The 15,948-nt window shown below is 39.0% G+C and overlaps 1 protein-coding gene across 1 annotated transcript in view; it reads left to right on the top strand.

The window, feature by feature from the left end:
* The window catches only part of LOC149845874 (serine/threonine-protein kinase ATG1a-like), a 95,701-nt gene that overhangs the window by 39,789 nt on the left and 39,964 nt on the right, over positions 1–15,948 (top strand). Inside the window, exon 4 of the mRNA XM_089996058.1 lies at positions 13,292–13,356. Coding sequence (XP_089852184.1) covers positions 13,292–13,356 — 65 coding nt within the window. The remainder of the gene's footprint in view (positions 1–13,291; positions 13,357–15,948) is intronic.

Here is a 15,948-nt window from a genome sequence, read left to right as displayed (position 1 = left end):
GCAACCCCATTTTGTTGAGGGGTATGAGGGCAAGAAACCTGTCGACTTATTCCTTTATCCCGAAGAAAGGCAATAAACTCGTTCGATGAATATTCTCCTCCACCATCACATTGTAAATGCACAATATCACAAGAAAACTTGGTTTTGACCATCGAATGAAATTCTCGAAATATTTGGAAAACTTCATTCTTATGTTTCAAGAAGTATATCCAAGTATAACGGGAATAAGAATCAACAAAAATAACATAGTAACGACTGCCAGAAAGAGAAGGAATAGGTGCAGGTCCCCAAACATCGGAACAAATAATCTCAAAAGGCCTTGAAGCTCTTTTATTAATGATATGAAACGGAAGAACATGACTTTTGCAGAGTTCACATGAGGAACATTTATTACTTTCTAAAAATGAAGATAAACTAGACTCTGGAAGAAGACCATCAGATACAAGATTTTCAACAAAACCCCGACTACAATGTCCCAAGCGACTGTGCCAAATGTCTGGCTTATTACAATGATATGATGAATTAAAAACTTTCAATGAAGGGAAAAACAAAGGCTCTGAAGGCGAAGACACTGAAGAATGCTTGGACGACTTCAACTGGAGAACTGGGACTGAAGACGAAGACACTGAGGGAATCTCCTTGAAGACGTACATGTTCCCTTGACGCTCCCCCTTAGCGAACGTCTCCTTCGTTCGTAGATCCTTAACATAAACAGAAGAGGGAGTAAATTCGACGAAAGAATTCATATCATCAACAAGTTTAGCCACAGAGACAATGTTCTTTTTAATATTAGGGGCAAGGAGGACATCAGACAAATGAAGTGAGGACTTTGACATAGGAATATGTGCACTGCCAGTATGAGTAATGGAGTGAGAGGTTCCATCTCCCGTAACTATACTACCTTTTTCAAAATAAGGCAATAAGTGAGATAACTTACCTGCATTACCCGTGACATGAGTGGCAGCACCAGAATCAACGTACCACTCGCCTTGCTCATTTTGCTTGATCGTCATCTGTGACAATGCTGATAACAAAAGTTGTTGCACATCTGTAGATGGCGCTTTCATGTCCACAGTAGAAGTTTTATTTTCAATTTTGTTTATTGTTCCTCTGTTCTGCGGGTTAAACCAACAATCAGCTTTCACATGTCCTCTTTTGTTACATAAAAAACAAGTGGGCACTCTCCTCTGATTCCCTATATTAGAGACACCCGAAATATTAGGGGTGGGTAAGATACCACGTCCTCCCTGTCCAAAGCGACCTCGGCCTCTGCCCCCTTGATGCCCTGCATTCCCTCGTCCAAAACCTACAGAAGTCCCCATAGCCAAAACTGAATGAGAACGAGCTGATTCATTTCCTTCTGCCCTTTGTTTCATAATCATCTCATGTTGGAGAAGTTTTGCTTGAAGATCGTCAAAATTGGGCAAGTGAGGAAGACATGTCAAAGCTGTGGTAAACATGTCAAAATCAGGGCCCAACCCATTAAGGAGTTGTTGTACTTTGTCTTTATCTGAAATAGCACTCCCAATAACAGCCAATTGGTCAGTAATACTCTTCAAGCGGCCTATGTATTCCATAACTGTCATGGAGCCTTTCTTTAAACTTTGAAACTCATTCTTTAAATACATAACTCGGGCTTCTGATATCTGAGAGTATGTCTGAGAGAGCTTACTCCATAAATCTGACGCAGTGCAATCATCTGAAAGAGTAGCCAACACTTCTTGAGAGAGTGTTGACGTAATATACGCAACCAAAGATTGATCCCGTTTTCTCCAAGTGGTATATTCCGGATTCTTAATAGATTTGGTAACTGCATCACCCCTTTCATCCTTGGTTTCCTGCAAAATAAGCCGTGGTGGTACAGGAATGGAGCCATCCAGATGTTCATCGAGATCCTGACTTCGGATAAACGAAAGTATTTGTCTCTTCCATGTTAAGAAATTGGAATGAGTAAGTTTTTCTGTGACAAGCTGATTTAAAAAACTTGCAGAGGGACCCGATGACGAGTATGAATCCATATTCATGGCAACAATGAATAGGCGAACAAAAAAAAAATTGAAGAAAGCAAACTAAGTTGCGATCACTTAATCAATCAGCAGTGCTGCAGTAAGAATATGTAATCTGTTACAGTCTACAGAAGTCACTTTTTTTTTTTAACGAGAATGTAATCTGTTACAGTCTGCCTATAGGCGTTGTACAGAAAACTCTGATTTCACTGCTGATTAAAATTTTTTGGAAAACATCAAGACTTGGGAAAATATTAACGCACGTTAAGTGCAGTTGGGGATAAAAGAATGATGACGTTGGGAAAAATATTAACGCACGTTAAGTGCAGTTGGGGAAAATATTAACGCACGTTAAGTGCAGTTGAAGATTTTAGAAGAAATCGATGCCAACATCAGTTGGGGATAAAGGAAGGGAGGAGATACAATCAGATGGTGATATTGAAGAGGAAGAAGAAGGAGATGACCTCACGGCTGAAGGATGTTGAAGAAGACGATGTTGAAGAAGGAAGAACAAGAGTCTTCACGAGTCTTAAGAAAGAGGGAAGAGACGCAGCCGAAAAGTTGAAGAAGAAAGAACAGGATGTCTTCACGGCTGAAGGAGTCTTCACGCAGCCTAAGAACAGGATCTCGTTGAATGGGTGGCTGGTAGAGTTCCACAGCTACAACTTTGATACCATGAAAGAATGTGAGTGAGATGGGTTTCTTCACGCATCACCTGTACAGGAGACAGAAAGAAAAACAGAGAGAAGCCAAAGGCTGGGGCGACAGCAGAATACTCGACCTCCAAGCCCTAATTCATTAATATAAACATGAGGAATATGATATTACAATATTGCCATTAATGAAACATTATGAGGCATGCGTGTTTTGATATAACGTGCGTATGGATCTGGATCCAGATCCATACGCATACTATATTTTAACATGAATAACATTTGAAAGATTAAGCGGAGACTTAGGCACGAGTATAATGGCATTTCCAATATGTAAGATGGAGTGATGAGAACCATCTCCTGTGACTATGCTATTCTTACCAACATAAGGAGTAAGATTCAAGAGTTTACCCGCATCACCTGAGACGTGTGTCGCTCTTCCGAAATTGACGTACTAAATGCCTTTATCATTTTGTCTCATATTTAAGCCTGCTAAGTCTGCCAATAGCAACTCTTTTACTTCTCCATCCTTCTTAGCCTATGTTTGTGGAGTTTTTCCCTTATTTTGAGGGTAGAACTAACAATTTGCCTTAACATGCCCTTTCTTATTGCATAGGAAGCAGGTAGTAATAGGCCTTTGTCCCTGTATATTGGGCGTTGGAAGTATACCACGACCACCAAAAACATTTCTCCCTTGTCCTCCCTTTGTTTAAAAAGAATTTTCTCCTCTGCCTCTACCATAAGTTAGTCCCGTGGCCAGCACATCTTGACTTCCTGAATGAACATGGGTGTCCTCAGAAAACCCTTTCAGGGTCATTTCATACTGTAGTAGCTTTGCACGAAGATCTTCAAATTTTGGAAGCTCTGGGAGACACAACAAAGATGTCACCAGAACATGATAGTCCGGCCCCAATCCACTCAAGGTCTGCTGCACTTTGTCTTTATCATTGACGACACATCCCACAATAGCCAACTGATCTGTAATGCCTTTTATTTTATTCGGGTACTCCATAATAGACATCGAATCTTTCTTCATCATTTGAAATTCTCGCTTGAGAAACACAATTCTTGCTTCAGAGATCTGCGAATATATCTGAACTAACTTGTCCCACAACTCTTTGGCTGAACAATCATCGGGAATGACAACAAGAACTTCCTATGAGAGTGTTGAGGTGATGTATGCCACTAATGCTTGATCTCTTTTCATTCAAGCAACATAATCTGGATTTTTGAGAAGAACAATGGATTGTGCCCCTTTATCGTCCGTCTTTTCCTGCGAGGTGAATTCTAGAGGGGCTGAGACTGATCCATCCAGATGACTAGAGAGATCCTGTCTACTTATAAAAGGAATAATCTTCCTTTTCCAAGTCAAGGAGTTGGCATTATTCAGCTTTTTAGAGACCAATTGATTAAGAAAGTTAGAGTAAAGGCCTGATTGTGGGAAGGGTGAGTCCATTTGCAAAGATTGTGGAAAAGAAGAGAAAGAAAGAAAAAGGAAAAGTCTGAATCAAACATAAATTCAGTCACTCGAATATCCTGCCTTTTTTTTATTTAGGCAGATGTATTATATTCGGGTATGATCAGAAAAGTAACTGATTAAACAGTTTTCAAAACAAGACCTGAATATCAAAAAATGAATCAGTGTCAATGTGAAAACGTGAAACAAGATCTTGCAAACTGAGGCATCATAATATTGATATCAGAGTGTATAGTATTCAGACTTAAACAACTCAATAATGAATATCAATGCAGAAGTTGTTCCAGATCTGATAAATCATGAAATAGGGGTATTAATAATTCGAAAACAGGAAATACCACAAGCATTAATCTTAATGACTGAATATGCAGATCGAGGTATCCAAAAACGAGAATCGCCTCTGGGATCAGTTAACTGATTATGAGAGAATCAGATCTGAAGAAGATAAGGGTTGACGTCAAAACGAGAAGAGAAGAAGATAAACAGAAAGGGGAGACGTTAGGGTTCTTACCCGAACCGAAACATAAAAGAAAAAGAAGAGGACGCACACTTAAAGGGTTCTTATCGAATCCAAAATGAAAAGAAATGAGGGAGGAGACGTACCCAGAAATCGGGTTTTTACCAGAACCGAAATAGAATAGAAAGAGAAGGGGAAGAAGATGCATGCAGAAATCGGGTTGGATAGAGATATTTTTCCTGACTTAAAGAACTCAGATTATTTCCTTGGACATTCCTTCTGGAAAGCAATCTCAGGCCGAACTTTCAACACTGCTCAGATACCATGTTAAAACGTGAAGACCTCCACATTCACCTGTGCAGAAAAGAAGAAAACGAAAATTGAAGAGGCTGCAAAACACGTCAAATGGTTCCAGCGTATTTTCATTGTATTAGAGATTGAGTATATAACTATTATATAATTTTAGGGTACTAAGCTACCCTCTAACAATATACATAATTACAACAGACTTTCATCATTTGGATCTGGATCCGATCCAGTACAGAAATCGGGTCTGATCATGCATAGACCCGACTTGGGTTCAAGACCCAGAAACGACTTCTTTTCACTTAGTACCAATTCTTTTGTTTGCTTAGTGACAAGTGCTCCATTCATTTGATGTGAACAATTGCTTCAATGTAACATCAACATTTGTGGAAAACCTCGCCAATACAGGGCATATCAATCTTAGTTGTCAAAAGCTTCGCCTAGGCTGGCTAGGCGTAGGGCCACCGCCTAGGCTTATGGGTCTAGGCGGTAGGACCCTGTTTTTTTTACCTAGGCTGCCTACACTGTTCATGCCTAAGCCGCAGGGACATAGTTGTCATGTTTTTTTTTTTTTTTTGTCTTTTTCTTCTTCCTCCCGCCCCAAGGGATTTCTTTTTTTTATTCTCTCTTTTTCTTCGCTCATTTTTCTTTTTTACCTTATTTTTTTCTTCTTCCTCCTTTCACCCCTCTGCTTAGTTGTCAAGGGCAGAACCTAGGCAGCCTAGCTGAGGTAGTCTCTCGGTCTTATGCGCAGTTGCACACATATGTATTTTTTTTGTGTAATTGTATATAATTATATATATTAACATATCATCAACATATATTATAAATTTACAATATTATGTGTTTATATTATATATATACATATTTGTGTACTTAATTCACATATAATCTATAAGCGTATGAGTTAGCCTAGCCGAGGTAGTCTCTCGGTCTGATGCGCAATTGCACACACATGTATATGTTTTCTGTGTAATTGTATATAATTATATATATTAATATATCATAAACATATATTATAATCTATAAGCATTGTTGAGAATAGGTGGTTTTAAGTTTAAGCTTTATTAAATTAGGGGGGTATTTGAAATTTTATTTAATTAAGGGCTTAGATGTAATTTCATGTTTTTGGCTTCTCTCTATTTAACATAGAGAGTAGCTGCCCTAATAGTTATGCAGTTAACTTTTCTGTGCAGCCGTCTCTCTCTCTCTCTTCTCTCTCTCTCTCTTTCTCTACCCAAGGTTCGGTATTTCTCATCCATCCTTCAACATGGTATCAGAGCAGTCGATCGTGGGATCGTGAACAATCTACGATTGTTCTATATTCAAATCGTGGGAGCGTGATCGATAGCCGATCGTGGGAGCATGATCGAGTTTGATCAAAGCACATTTGATCGTGGAAGGTGTCTCAATCGTGATCAAACTTTTATCTAATGAAAATATTTCTCCAATCAGGTCAGCGAGTTTAAAAAAAATAATTTTTTTTTGGATATGCTGCTGGTCGTGGATGCTTGCTGTGGGTGTGGTAGCCTCTTCTAAATTTTTTTTTGACTACCTGCTGCCGTGGTTCTTTGTTGCTGAGTTTCTTCTTCGCTGTCAGCGATTTAAAATTTTTTTTTGTATGCTGCTGGTCGTGGATGCTTGCTGTTCAGATCTGGCAGCCGTAACCCTTTGAACCTCGCCGTGATTTTTGGGTTTGGCAGCTTATAACAGATAGTATGTGCTGCTGCCGTGATTTTATATCGTGTCCCTGGAAGAAATGATTTTCCTTCTTCCTCTGTCGTGATTTCAGCATCTACAGTGGTTTTGGCAGGGTCGTGAAATAATTTTTTTTTGTTGTCGTGAGTTACAGCATCTACCTATATGATCTCATCAGCAACTTACATGATTTACTGTTGTCAGTTTTGATCCTGCTATGTATCACCACAAGGAGACTGCATTGACAGCTCCTATCAACCATGCTGTCATAATTTTTTAAAAAAAAAAAAAAAAAGGAATCCTGTTAGTTTCGGTTGTGCTCATGTCGTGGAAGCAGCAAGCGTGGGGAGAAAGAATCAGATCTGACTGATTTCACATCCTCCACGAAAGTAGCTTGCTACTATAATTGTTTGTTTTGGAATCAGCAGGCATGATTCCCTGTGGTGTTGAAAAATATTCAGTTTGTGGGATCCTTGTCATTTGACGTGGGATTCTGAGTTGAATAATGCTACTGGTTGTCGTAGTGGCCGATGTGGGATGGTTACACACACTAAGTCGTGGTGGAAGTGTGATCTTGATTTGCAACCTATAGCCATCTTTGGGTGAGGTGGTGATTGTGGGTGTGTGCGTGTGGTTGCTCCTGCACTTTGTGAATCAAGCCCATTAGTTTATATTATGGCTCAAGTGGTTAAATCAGATGCGGATTCCTCCAATGGTTGTGTAACTCTTAGCAGGGCTGAATATGACAAGCTCCTTGCTTTACAATCATCCAATTCGAAGTCTTCTGTTGCGGAGGTTGTGTGCTCGGCAGGTAATGGCCTATCGGCTCAAGGTGGTAGGTGGATCATTGATTCTGGAGCCTCTGGTCACTTGTGCGGAAACTCGAACAATTTTTTGAGTTTAAAACCTGTGACAGGTCAAAAAGGGGTACGTCTTGCTGATGGTAGCTCTTCCCCAATTGTAGGGCAGGGAAACATGTCTATAACCCCTAATCTTCAATTGTCGCATGTTCTTCATGCTCCTTCGTTTCCACAGAATTTATTATCCGTCAGTCGTATGACAAAAGAGTTGAATTGTAGAGTGATTTTTGATTCTATGGGATGCACATTTCAGGACTTGCTGACGGGGAGAAGAATTGGTGGTGGCTATGAGGAAGGTGGTTTGTATTACCTACACCAACCAGAGGTTTCGGCCCATTCTGCTGTTACATCATCCTCAAGTTCTCTATTGTGGCATCATCGTTTGGGTCACCTTCCAGTGACAAAACTTCATCGTGTCATTCCTCATATACCTTCCTCAGTTTCTTTTCAGTGTGAAACATGTCAATTGGGAAAACATTGTCGAAGCTCTTTTCCCTCAAGTCAGAGTCCATCAAGTCAAGGATTGTTTGATCTTCTTCATGTAGATGTGTGGGGTCCGAGTAGGATTCCGAATAGGTCTCAGTGTCGCTATTATCTAGTTATTGTTGATGACTTCTCGAGACTATCGTGGGTGTTCTTGTTAAAAGATCGGTCTCAAGGTCCTGTCATTCTTAAATCTTTAATTGCAGAGATCAAAACTCAATTTGACATATGTGTTAAAATTGTTCGCACTGATAATGCTCTTGAGTTCAAATCCAAAGACTTACTTCAATTCTACTCTGTTAATGGGATTCAACCTCAATTTTCATGTCCCCATACCTCCCATCTAAATGGGGTGGCTGAGAGGAAACATAGACAAATCCTTAATGTTGCTCGGTGCCTTATGATTCAATCCAATATGCCTGCTACATACTGGGGAGATGCGGTTTTGACAGCCGGGTTTCTTATAAATCGCATGCCGTTAAGTTCTGTAGAAGACCAGATCCCAATTCAAATTCTCCATCCAGAGGCTCCTCTCTTTCTTATCCCCCCTAAAGTTTTTGGATGTGTGCGTTTTGTGCATAAGCTGGGTCCTGATCGAGATAAACTTGCTGCGCAGTCTATTAAATGTGTTTTCCTTGGGTATCCTAAAAACCAAAAAGGATATCGTTGCTATGACCCTATATCCCATAAAGAGTATGTCAGTGCGGATGTTACCTTCTTTGAGTCTATTTCTTATTTTTCAAGTACTACTCCAAGGTTACAAGAGAGTCAGGGTGATGTTTTTCCTCTGCCAATTCCCCCGTTTCCTTTAGAATCGTTCACTCCAAAGCCTGTGGCTCCATTCTCTGGGGAGTCTCGATACAGAAACCCTCCTATAGTGTATACTCATAGGTTACCACCTACCTCCATGCCACCAGTATCTCCGTCTCCTGAGGCAAGTATATCTGAGCATACTGAAGTTTCTGCTATTGATGAGGATCTTCCTATTGCTCTGCGAAAAGCGAAACGACAGTGCACTCTTCATCCCATTTCTCAGTTTGTTTCTGAAGTTAATCTTGGGGCTTCTATGAAGAATTTTATCTCGGCTTTGTCTGCCTCCTCTGTTCCGCTTCATCACAGTCAGGCTCTATTCGACCCCAAATGGATGCAGGCTATGCAGGATGAGATGAATGCCCTATGTTCTAGAGGCACTTGGGATTTGGTTGATCCTCCGACTGATGCAGATATTGTTGGCTGCAAATGGGTATATACCATTAAATATAACTCGGATGGGTCAATTGAACGGTACAAAGCCCGGTTGGTTGCAAAAGGATATACTCAGACTTATGGTGTTGACTTTTTTGAAACTTTCTCCCCAGTTGCTCGTCTTGGCACTATTCGTCTTGTTCTTTCTGTTGCTGTGCACCATGGATGGCCCTTGTTTCAGTTGGATGTCAAGAATGCCTTTTTGTATGGGGATTTGCATGAAACTGTCTATATGCAACAACCCCCAGGCTTCGAGGTTCAGGGAGAGTGTAAGAAGGTGTGCAAGTTGAAGAAGGCTATTTATGGCCTGAAGCAGAGTCCAAGGGCATGGTTTCACAAATTATTTGAGGTAATGTCGAGTTTTGGCTTTGTCAGGTCAGCTTCAGATCACTCCTTGTTCATCAAGAAAACCAGTGCTGGAATTGTTGTTATGGTGGTATATGTCGATGACATCATATTAACAGGGAGCAGTGCCCAAGATATTTCTGCCACAAAAGATCATCTTCAGAAACACTTTGTTACTAAAGATCTTGGTCACCTTCGATATTTTCTGGGTATCGAAGTTGCAAGAAACAAAGAGGGCTTAGTGTTGTCTCAAAGAAAGTATGTGTTGGACTTATTAAAAGAGACTGGAATGCTAGGAGCCAAGCGAGCTAATATTCCAATGGATCCCAAAACTCACATGTTCGATGAGAAGTCTGAGTATGTGGATAGTGCCAGCTTTAGATCCTTGGTGGGTAAGTTGCTATATGTGACTGTTACTAGACCTGACATTTCATTAGCTGTGAGTAAAATTAGTCAGTTCATGGACAAACCTACAAAAGTTCACTGGGATGCAGCTATGATGGTTCTTCGGTACTTAAAGGCATCTCCTGGTAAAGGTCTGTTGTTTAAACGAAATCCATCTTTGGACGTTGTTGCTTACACTGATGCCGATTATGCAGGATCGGTTGAAGATAGGAAGTCGACATCTAGATTCTGTGTGTTTGTGGGAGGAAATCTTGTTACCTGGAGGAGTAAGAAACAAACCGTTGTAGCCAGATCTAGTGCTGAATCTGAATACCGAGCAATGGCCCAGACTGCAACTGAGATTATGTGGGTAAAATCAATCTTGACCGAGCTTCAAGAAAAAGTATCCCTACCTATGTTAATGATATGTGACAATAGGGCTGCTACATATATTGCCAACAACCCAGTGTTTCATGAAAGAACTAAACATATTGAAGTTGACTGTCACTATGTACGTGATTTGATTTAGGCTGGTTATATTTGCACAGATCATGTATCTTCCGAAGATCAAGTTGCTGATGTCTTTACCAAAGCCCTTGCGAGGCCTAGTTTCTTCCATTGTTGTGACAAGCTGAGCATGATCGATATCTATGCTCCAGCTTGAGGGGGAGTGTTGAGAATAGGTGGTTTTAAGTTTAAGCTTTATTAAATTAGGGGGGTATTTGAAATTTTATTTAATTAAGGGCTTAGATGTAATTTTGTGTTTTTGGCTTCTCTCTATTTAACATAGAGAGTAGCTGCCCTAATAGTTATGCAGTTAACTTTTCTGTGCGGCAGTCTCTCTCTCTCTCTCTCTCTTTCTCTACCCAAGGTTCGGTATTTCTCATCCATCCTTCAACAAGCATATTTTTATGTAATATAAATTGCTTTATCGACATGTTATTATCTTATTGTTGATTGATTTTATGTTGTACATGTTTGTTATTAATTTTAGTAGTTTATTTACATATTTTGTATATTTTTGTAAATTTTTTTATTTGGGATACCGCTTAGTCCGCCTAGGCCTCACCTAGTCTTTTTAGGGGCTTACCGCCTAGGCTCTGCCTAGTGCCTTTGACAACTAAGGTATCAATTCAACTTTATTGGTGAACCTACTCATCAAGTTACTCATAAATGATTATAGATGAACTTTATGATCTTCTTGCATGTTTTGGTCACATAAGAAATCCCATCCATCTCTCTAATGTCTTCAAACATGAGATAAATAGAGTGTGCTGTCATACAGACACTAAACAAAATTCTTATAGTGTTCTTGGACCATCCCCTCAGTGGCCTTGAAGTTTGTCATGTTATCAATAATGAAGTGCCCAAGATTAGGGGGGACCAACCTCTTCTAACACCTTTGCAAAAAGCTGGGCCACCTTGTGTTGTTTTCATTCTATTTGACATATCGATTGACCTAAAAAACATTACTCCTTTAGGACGAGATCAAAAGGTTGACCAAATTTCACTATTTGTTGTCGCCCATCCATTTGTGATAATGGTGGACTCTCTGAACTCACCAAACAATTGCTTTAATTAAGCAATAACGTGTTTCGGAATCATTTCCCTTGATGCGTGATAAGATGGCATCTTATAACTAGTCCCTAGCCATAGCATGTAACTGGAACACATTTTTTGCATTAAATGGCATGCAGATCTTGTAAATGATGCATCCAACTGTTAGGTACGTCCGTTCGTTTATCTGTTTGGAAGTCATTATAGTCTTTTATAACATATATCAACCTGGGCACCTACAATTGTTTTAGATGACAAATAATTGTCAATCTAACATCTGGGGCTTGTAAACCCTCTCTTTGAAGTTGTTTTTACCCCTTCTCCCCTTAATGACAAGGGGTGATACAGTCTCGGTACCATTGCTATTTGTAATAGCCATGCCTTTAACCTTCTACACTTGAGATTTTCACATCTTCCTTATTAAGACCCTTGAGACTTGCTCCAATGCTATCAGTTGCCTCAAAGGCCCCATACTTTTTACCAAGGTTGACAGAAAGGGAAACAAAAACAGGAAATGTCTTGGAAATGGGAACACGAAACGAGGTTTTTCAGGTGCATGTGAAACAGGAACTGGGAAACAAATTGGAAAATGACTAGGAAGTAGGAAACAAATGGGAAATGTTTAACAAGAAAAAAAAAACTTGCCAAACTCACAAAAGGGAAACACTTGGGAAACATGTGGGAAACACATGAGAAATGGGTTTCCCAAACATGGTAAACCTATTTCCCTTAAGGTGGAAAACGTATTTCCCATAATTTTTTTGGCGTTTCCCACACGTTTCAGAAACACAGTATTTCTCGTTTCAGAAACGGCTTCTCGAGAAATGCATTTCCCATCCTCCTATAGCATTTCCGGTGACCCCTGCTTTTTACAAAGCAATCACATGGCTACAACATGTTTCTACTTCCAATCTCTATCATTCCTTTTATTTTTTATTTTCTTTCTCTAAGACTTTGCAACAACTCATTCATTCTTCAACAGTACATCTTCTAACAATTTTATAAAGGTACATGCGGCAACATTTCACTAGGCAAATGAGGGGATGGTCCAAGAACACTATAAGAATTTTGTTTAGTGTCTGTATGACAGCACACTCCAATGATTCCCATTCTAAAACTCATTACACATTCCCCTTTGTGTGGTTGAGGGATCAATGGGACTGAATCTAAGAATGTGACTTCATGGTATTCGAACCCAAGAGAAAAGTAATCTCCTACTATCAGTGGCATATTTATTGTGCTGTTCATGAAGCATATGTTGTATGTGGGGGAATCATTAAACCATACCTGTACATTGGGCTAAATTTTCTCTTGTATTAGTGTAAGGTTTTTTTATTCCTGTTGGCAGATACATTTAACCTACATTTAGCAACTATCTATATATACCAACTAAATTAGAGGGTGAGATAGCGCACTCCATAAGAATCTCTTGCTCCTTAGCCAATTCCATTATCTCCATATTATTAGTAACTTTTGCCTTTATTTTAATGAAAGGTTTTCTAATCCTGTTGGAAGACAGGTATAACCTACACTTAGCAGCTGTAAATGTACCAACTAAATTAACTTGAGATATACAGTTAATTATTTATCCTCTCTATTGACCACTCCTTTTTTGGTGTGTCGTGTTACTGTGCTATTAAATAGTGTATGATTTCAATTCCTATCTTATAATCCCTCCGCTTATGTTGGCTGGAATTCAGTTTTGCTTTCATGCTTATTTCCTAGGTGGTGATTTTCTTGTTGAAAACAAGATTTCTAGTCTTTGATCATCAATTTTGGTGGTTAATACTGTCTGTTTGATCTTCTCATGGAACTTGCAGAATCTTCTTTTGTCAACTGAAGGTGATGCACTTGTGCTCAAGATTGGAGATTTTGGCTTTGCAAGGTATCACCAGTAAAATAATGTGACTTTTATTTTCTATTTGATTTCACAGGTACTTTCCTTCCTTTTATCATATATTGCTTCGGCAGGAATTGCCTTAGAAACTACAATTTCTTCAAAGTGATTCTTTTGTATTATATATGGAAAACCTGTATTGCTGAACTGACTTAAAGAATGGTTTTTATATGAAATAGCTCAAATTTTTCTCCCTAGAGGTTTATAATACAACAACAACAACAACAACAACAACTACGCCTTCATCCCAAAACAATTGGGGTCAGCGATATGAACCAAAAAAGAAATTCATTTTGGGTCTTCCACATGAATCCTTTTCCTCCAATCATTTCTATCCAACGCCATGTCCTCGGTGAGGTTCAAAGCATTCATATCCTTTCCTATCATCTCCATCCAAGTCTTCCTAGGCCTACCCCGACCTCTTTTAACTAATATATTTTCCCATTTCTCCAACCTTCTAACTGGAGCATCATTAGGCCTTCGCCGAATATGTCCAAACCACCGTAAACGATTCTCTCGCATCTTATTTTCAATGGGTGCAACACCTACCTTCTTACGTATCTCTTCGTTCCGAATCTTATATTTTATTGTATTTCCACACATCCATCTAAGCATCCGCATCTCAGCTACACTCATTTTTTGAATATGATGTCTCTTGGCAGCCCAACATTCCGTACCATATAGTAAAGCGGGTCTAATAGTCGTCCTATAAAACTTTCCCTTCAACCGCAATGGCATTCTACGATCGCACAACACTCCAGTAGCACTTTTCCATTTCATCCACCCAACCTTTATCCTATGATTTACATCTCCATCAATTTCTCCATACTTTTGAATGATGGATCCCAAATATTTGAAATAATCATTCACCGGTATATCTTGCTCACCAAGCTTCACTACACTCCCATCACTACTTCGTTGCTTACTAAACCGACATTCCATATATTCAGTCTTACTCTTACTCAACTTAAAACCTCTAGCTTCCAATGTCTGTCTCCATAATTCTAACTTAGCATTAACCCCAGCTCTAGACTCATCAATCAAAACAATATCATCAGCAAACAACATACACCACGGTACATTTTCTTGAATTGATCTCGTAAGCTCATCCATCACTATCGCAAATAGGAAAGGGCTTAAAGCAGATCCTTGATGTAACCCAACCGTTATCGGAAAATTGGTTGTCACCCCTCCACAAGTGCGGACATTGGTTACTACTCCTTCATACATATCTTTAATTATACTAATGTACTTGAGAGAAACACCTTTCTTCATCATTGTCCACCAGAGAACGTCCCTAGGTACTCTATCGTATGCCTTCTCTAAATCAATAAAAACCATATGCAAATCTTTGTTCCTCTCTCTATATCTTTCAATAAGTTGTCTAAGAAGATGTATAGCTTCCATAGTTGATCTTCCAGGCATAAAACCAAATTGATTCTCCGATATCATGACAACCTTCCTCAACCTAGACTCAATCACCCTCTCCCAAAGTTTCATAGTATGACTCATGAGTTTTATACCACGATAGTTTGTGCAATCTTGTATATCACCCTTATTCTTATATAAAGGCACCAAAGTACTCTTCCTCCACTCATTAGGCATCTTATTTGTTCGCCAAATCAAGTTAAAAAGATTTGTCAACCATTCTAAACCTTTCTCTCCCAAGCATTTCCCTAGAGGTTTATAATATGTTAAAAAATTGTTTCCCCCAAAAGATAAACTGAAAAAATTGTGTTCTCAATTTTACCACCCAGCCATGGCCAAAACAAGATTCCTTCTGAAAGTCTATATTCCATAGATATGGCAGATTTGCTTGTGCATGCTGCCGTTCATCTTGTTACAATTCTTCTTACAGTATAATTTAAAAAGAAAAAAAGACTTGTGGTACCACTGTTAATGTATCACACCTTTTGTGTTTTCCAACTCATAGATCCTTGGATACTTGTGCTCATGACCTTCTGGTCAAAAAAGCTTTTATTCCGATTCGCCAGGTGATCTGTTGTACTGAAAGCTTGTCTTGCTGGCTCATTGTTTCGAAACCTGTTTAAAACGGGTTGCCTTATCAAAGCTAATTTTAGGTCTGCAAGCCAATTTTATTTCAGAAACTATGACAATACCCAGTAACGCACTGCTAAAAGTTTTGATTCTGATTGGCCGAGGAGCAAGCCAAATAGTAGTTGGTTAACTCAAATACAAATCAATAATTTTTGGTACTGATATCTTTGCGGATGTTTGATACCATATGCATACATATAGTCTTTTTCTTTTTCTATGTATCTAAACATGATCACTTTGCATTGGTCATCCATACATAGTGTTCTACTTTTCTGAGTCAAAATATGAAAACTATGCAATGGGCTTCCATTCTTTTGCTTGTTGCATTTTAATAATTTTTCAATATTTAAACCAACCCTTCCTATTTACCCATTTTTCTTATGACATAACTATCATTGGCTTCATGATAATATGATCCCATAGTGGCTCATATCAAGGTTGTATGTATTCAATCATAACTCATATTGTTCGAGCCCAAAATAAAATACGTATTGTATCGTATCATATCATAAAAAATAAAAA

Source organism: Nuphar pumila, chromosome 2 (genome assembly GCF_984573655.1).
Source record: "Nuphar pumila chromosome 2, dmNupPumi1.hap1.1, whole genome shotgun sequence".
Lineage (NCBI taxonomy): Eukaryota > Viridiplantae > Streptophyta > Magnoliopsida > Nymphaeales > Nymphaeaceae > Nuphar > Nuphar pumila.
Note: the sequence above shows the minus strand (reverse complement) of the source record. Positions and strands in the feature narration are given on the sequence as shown.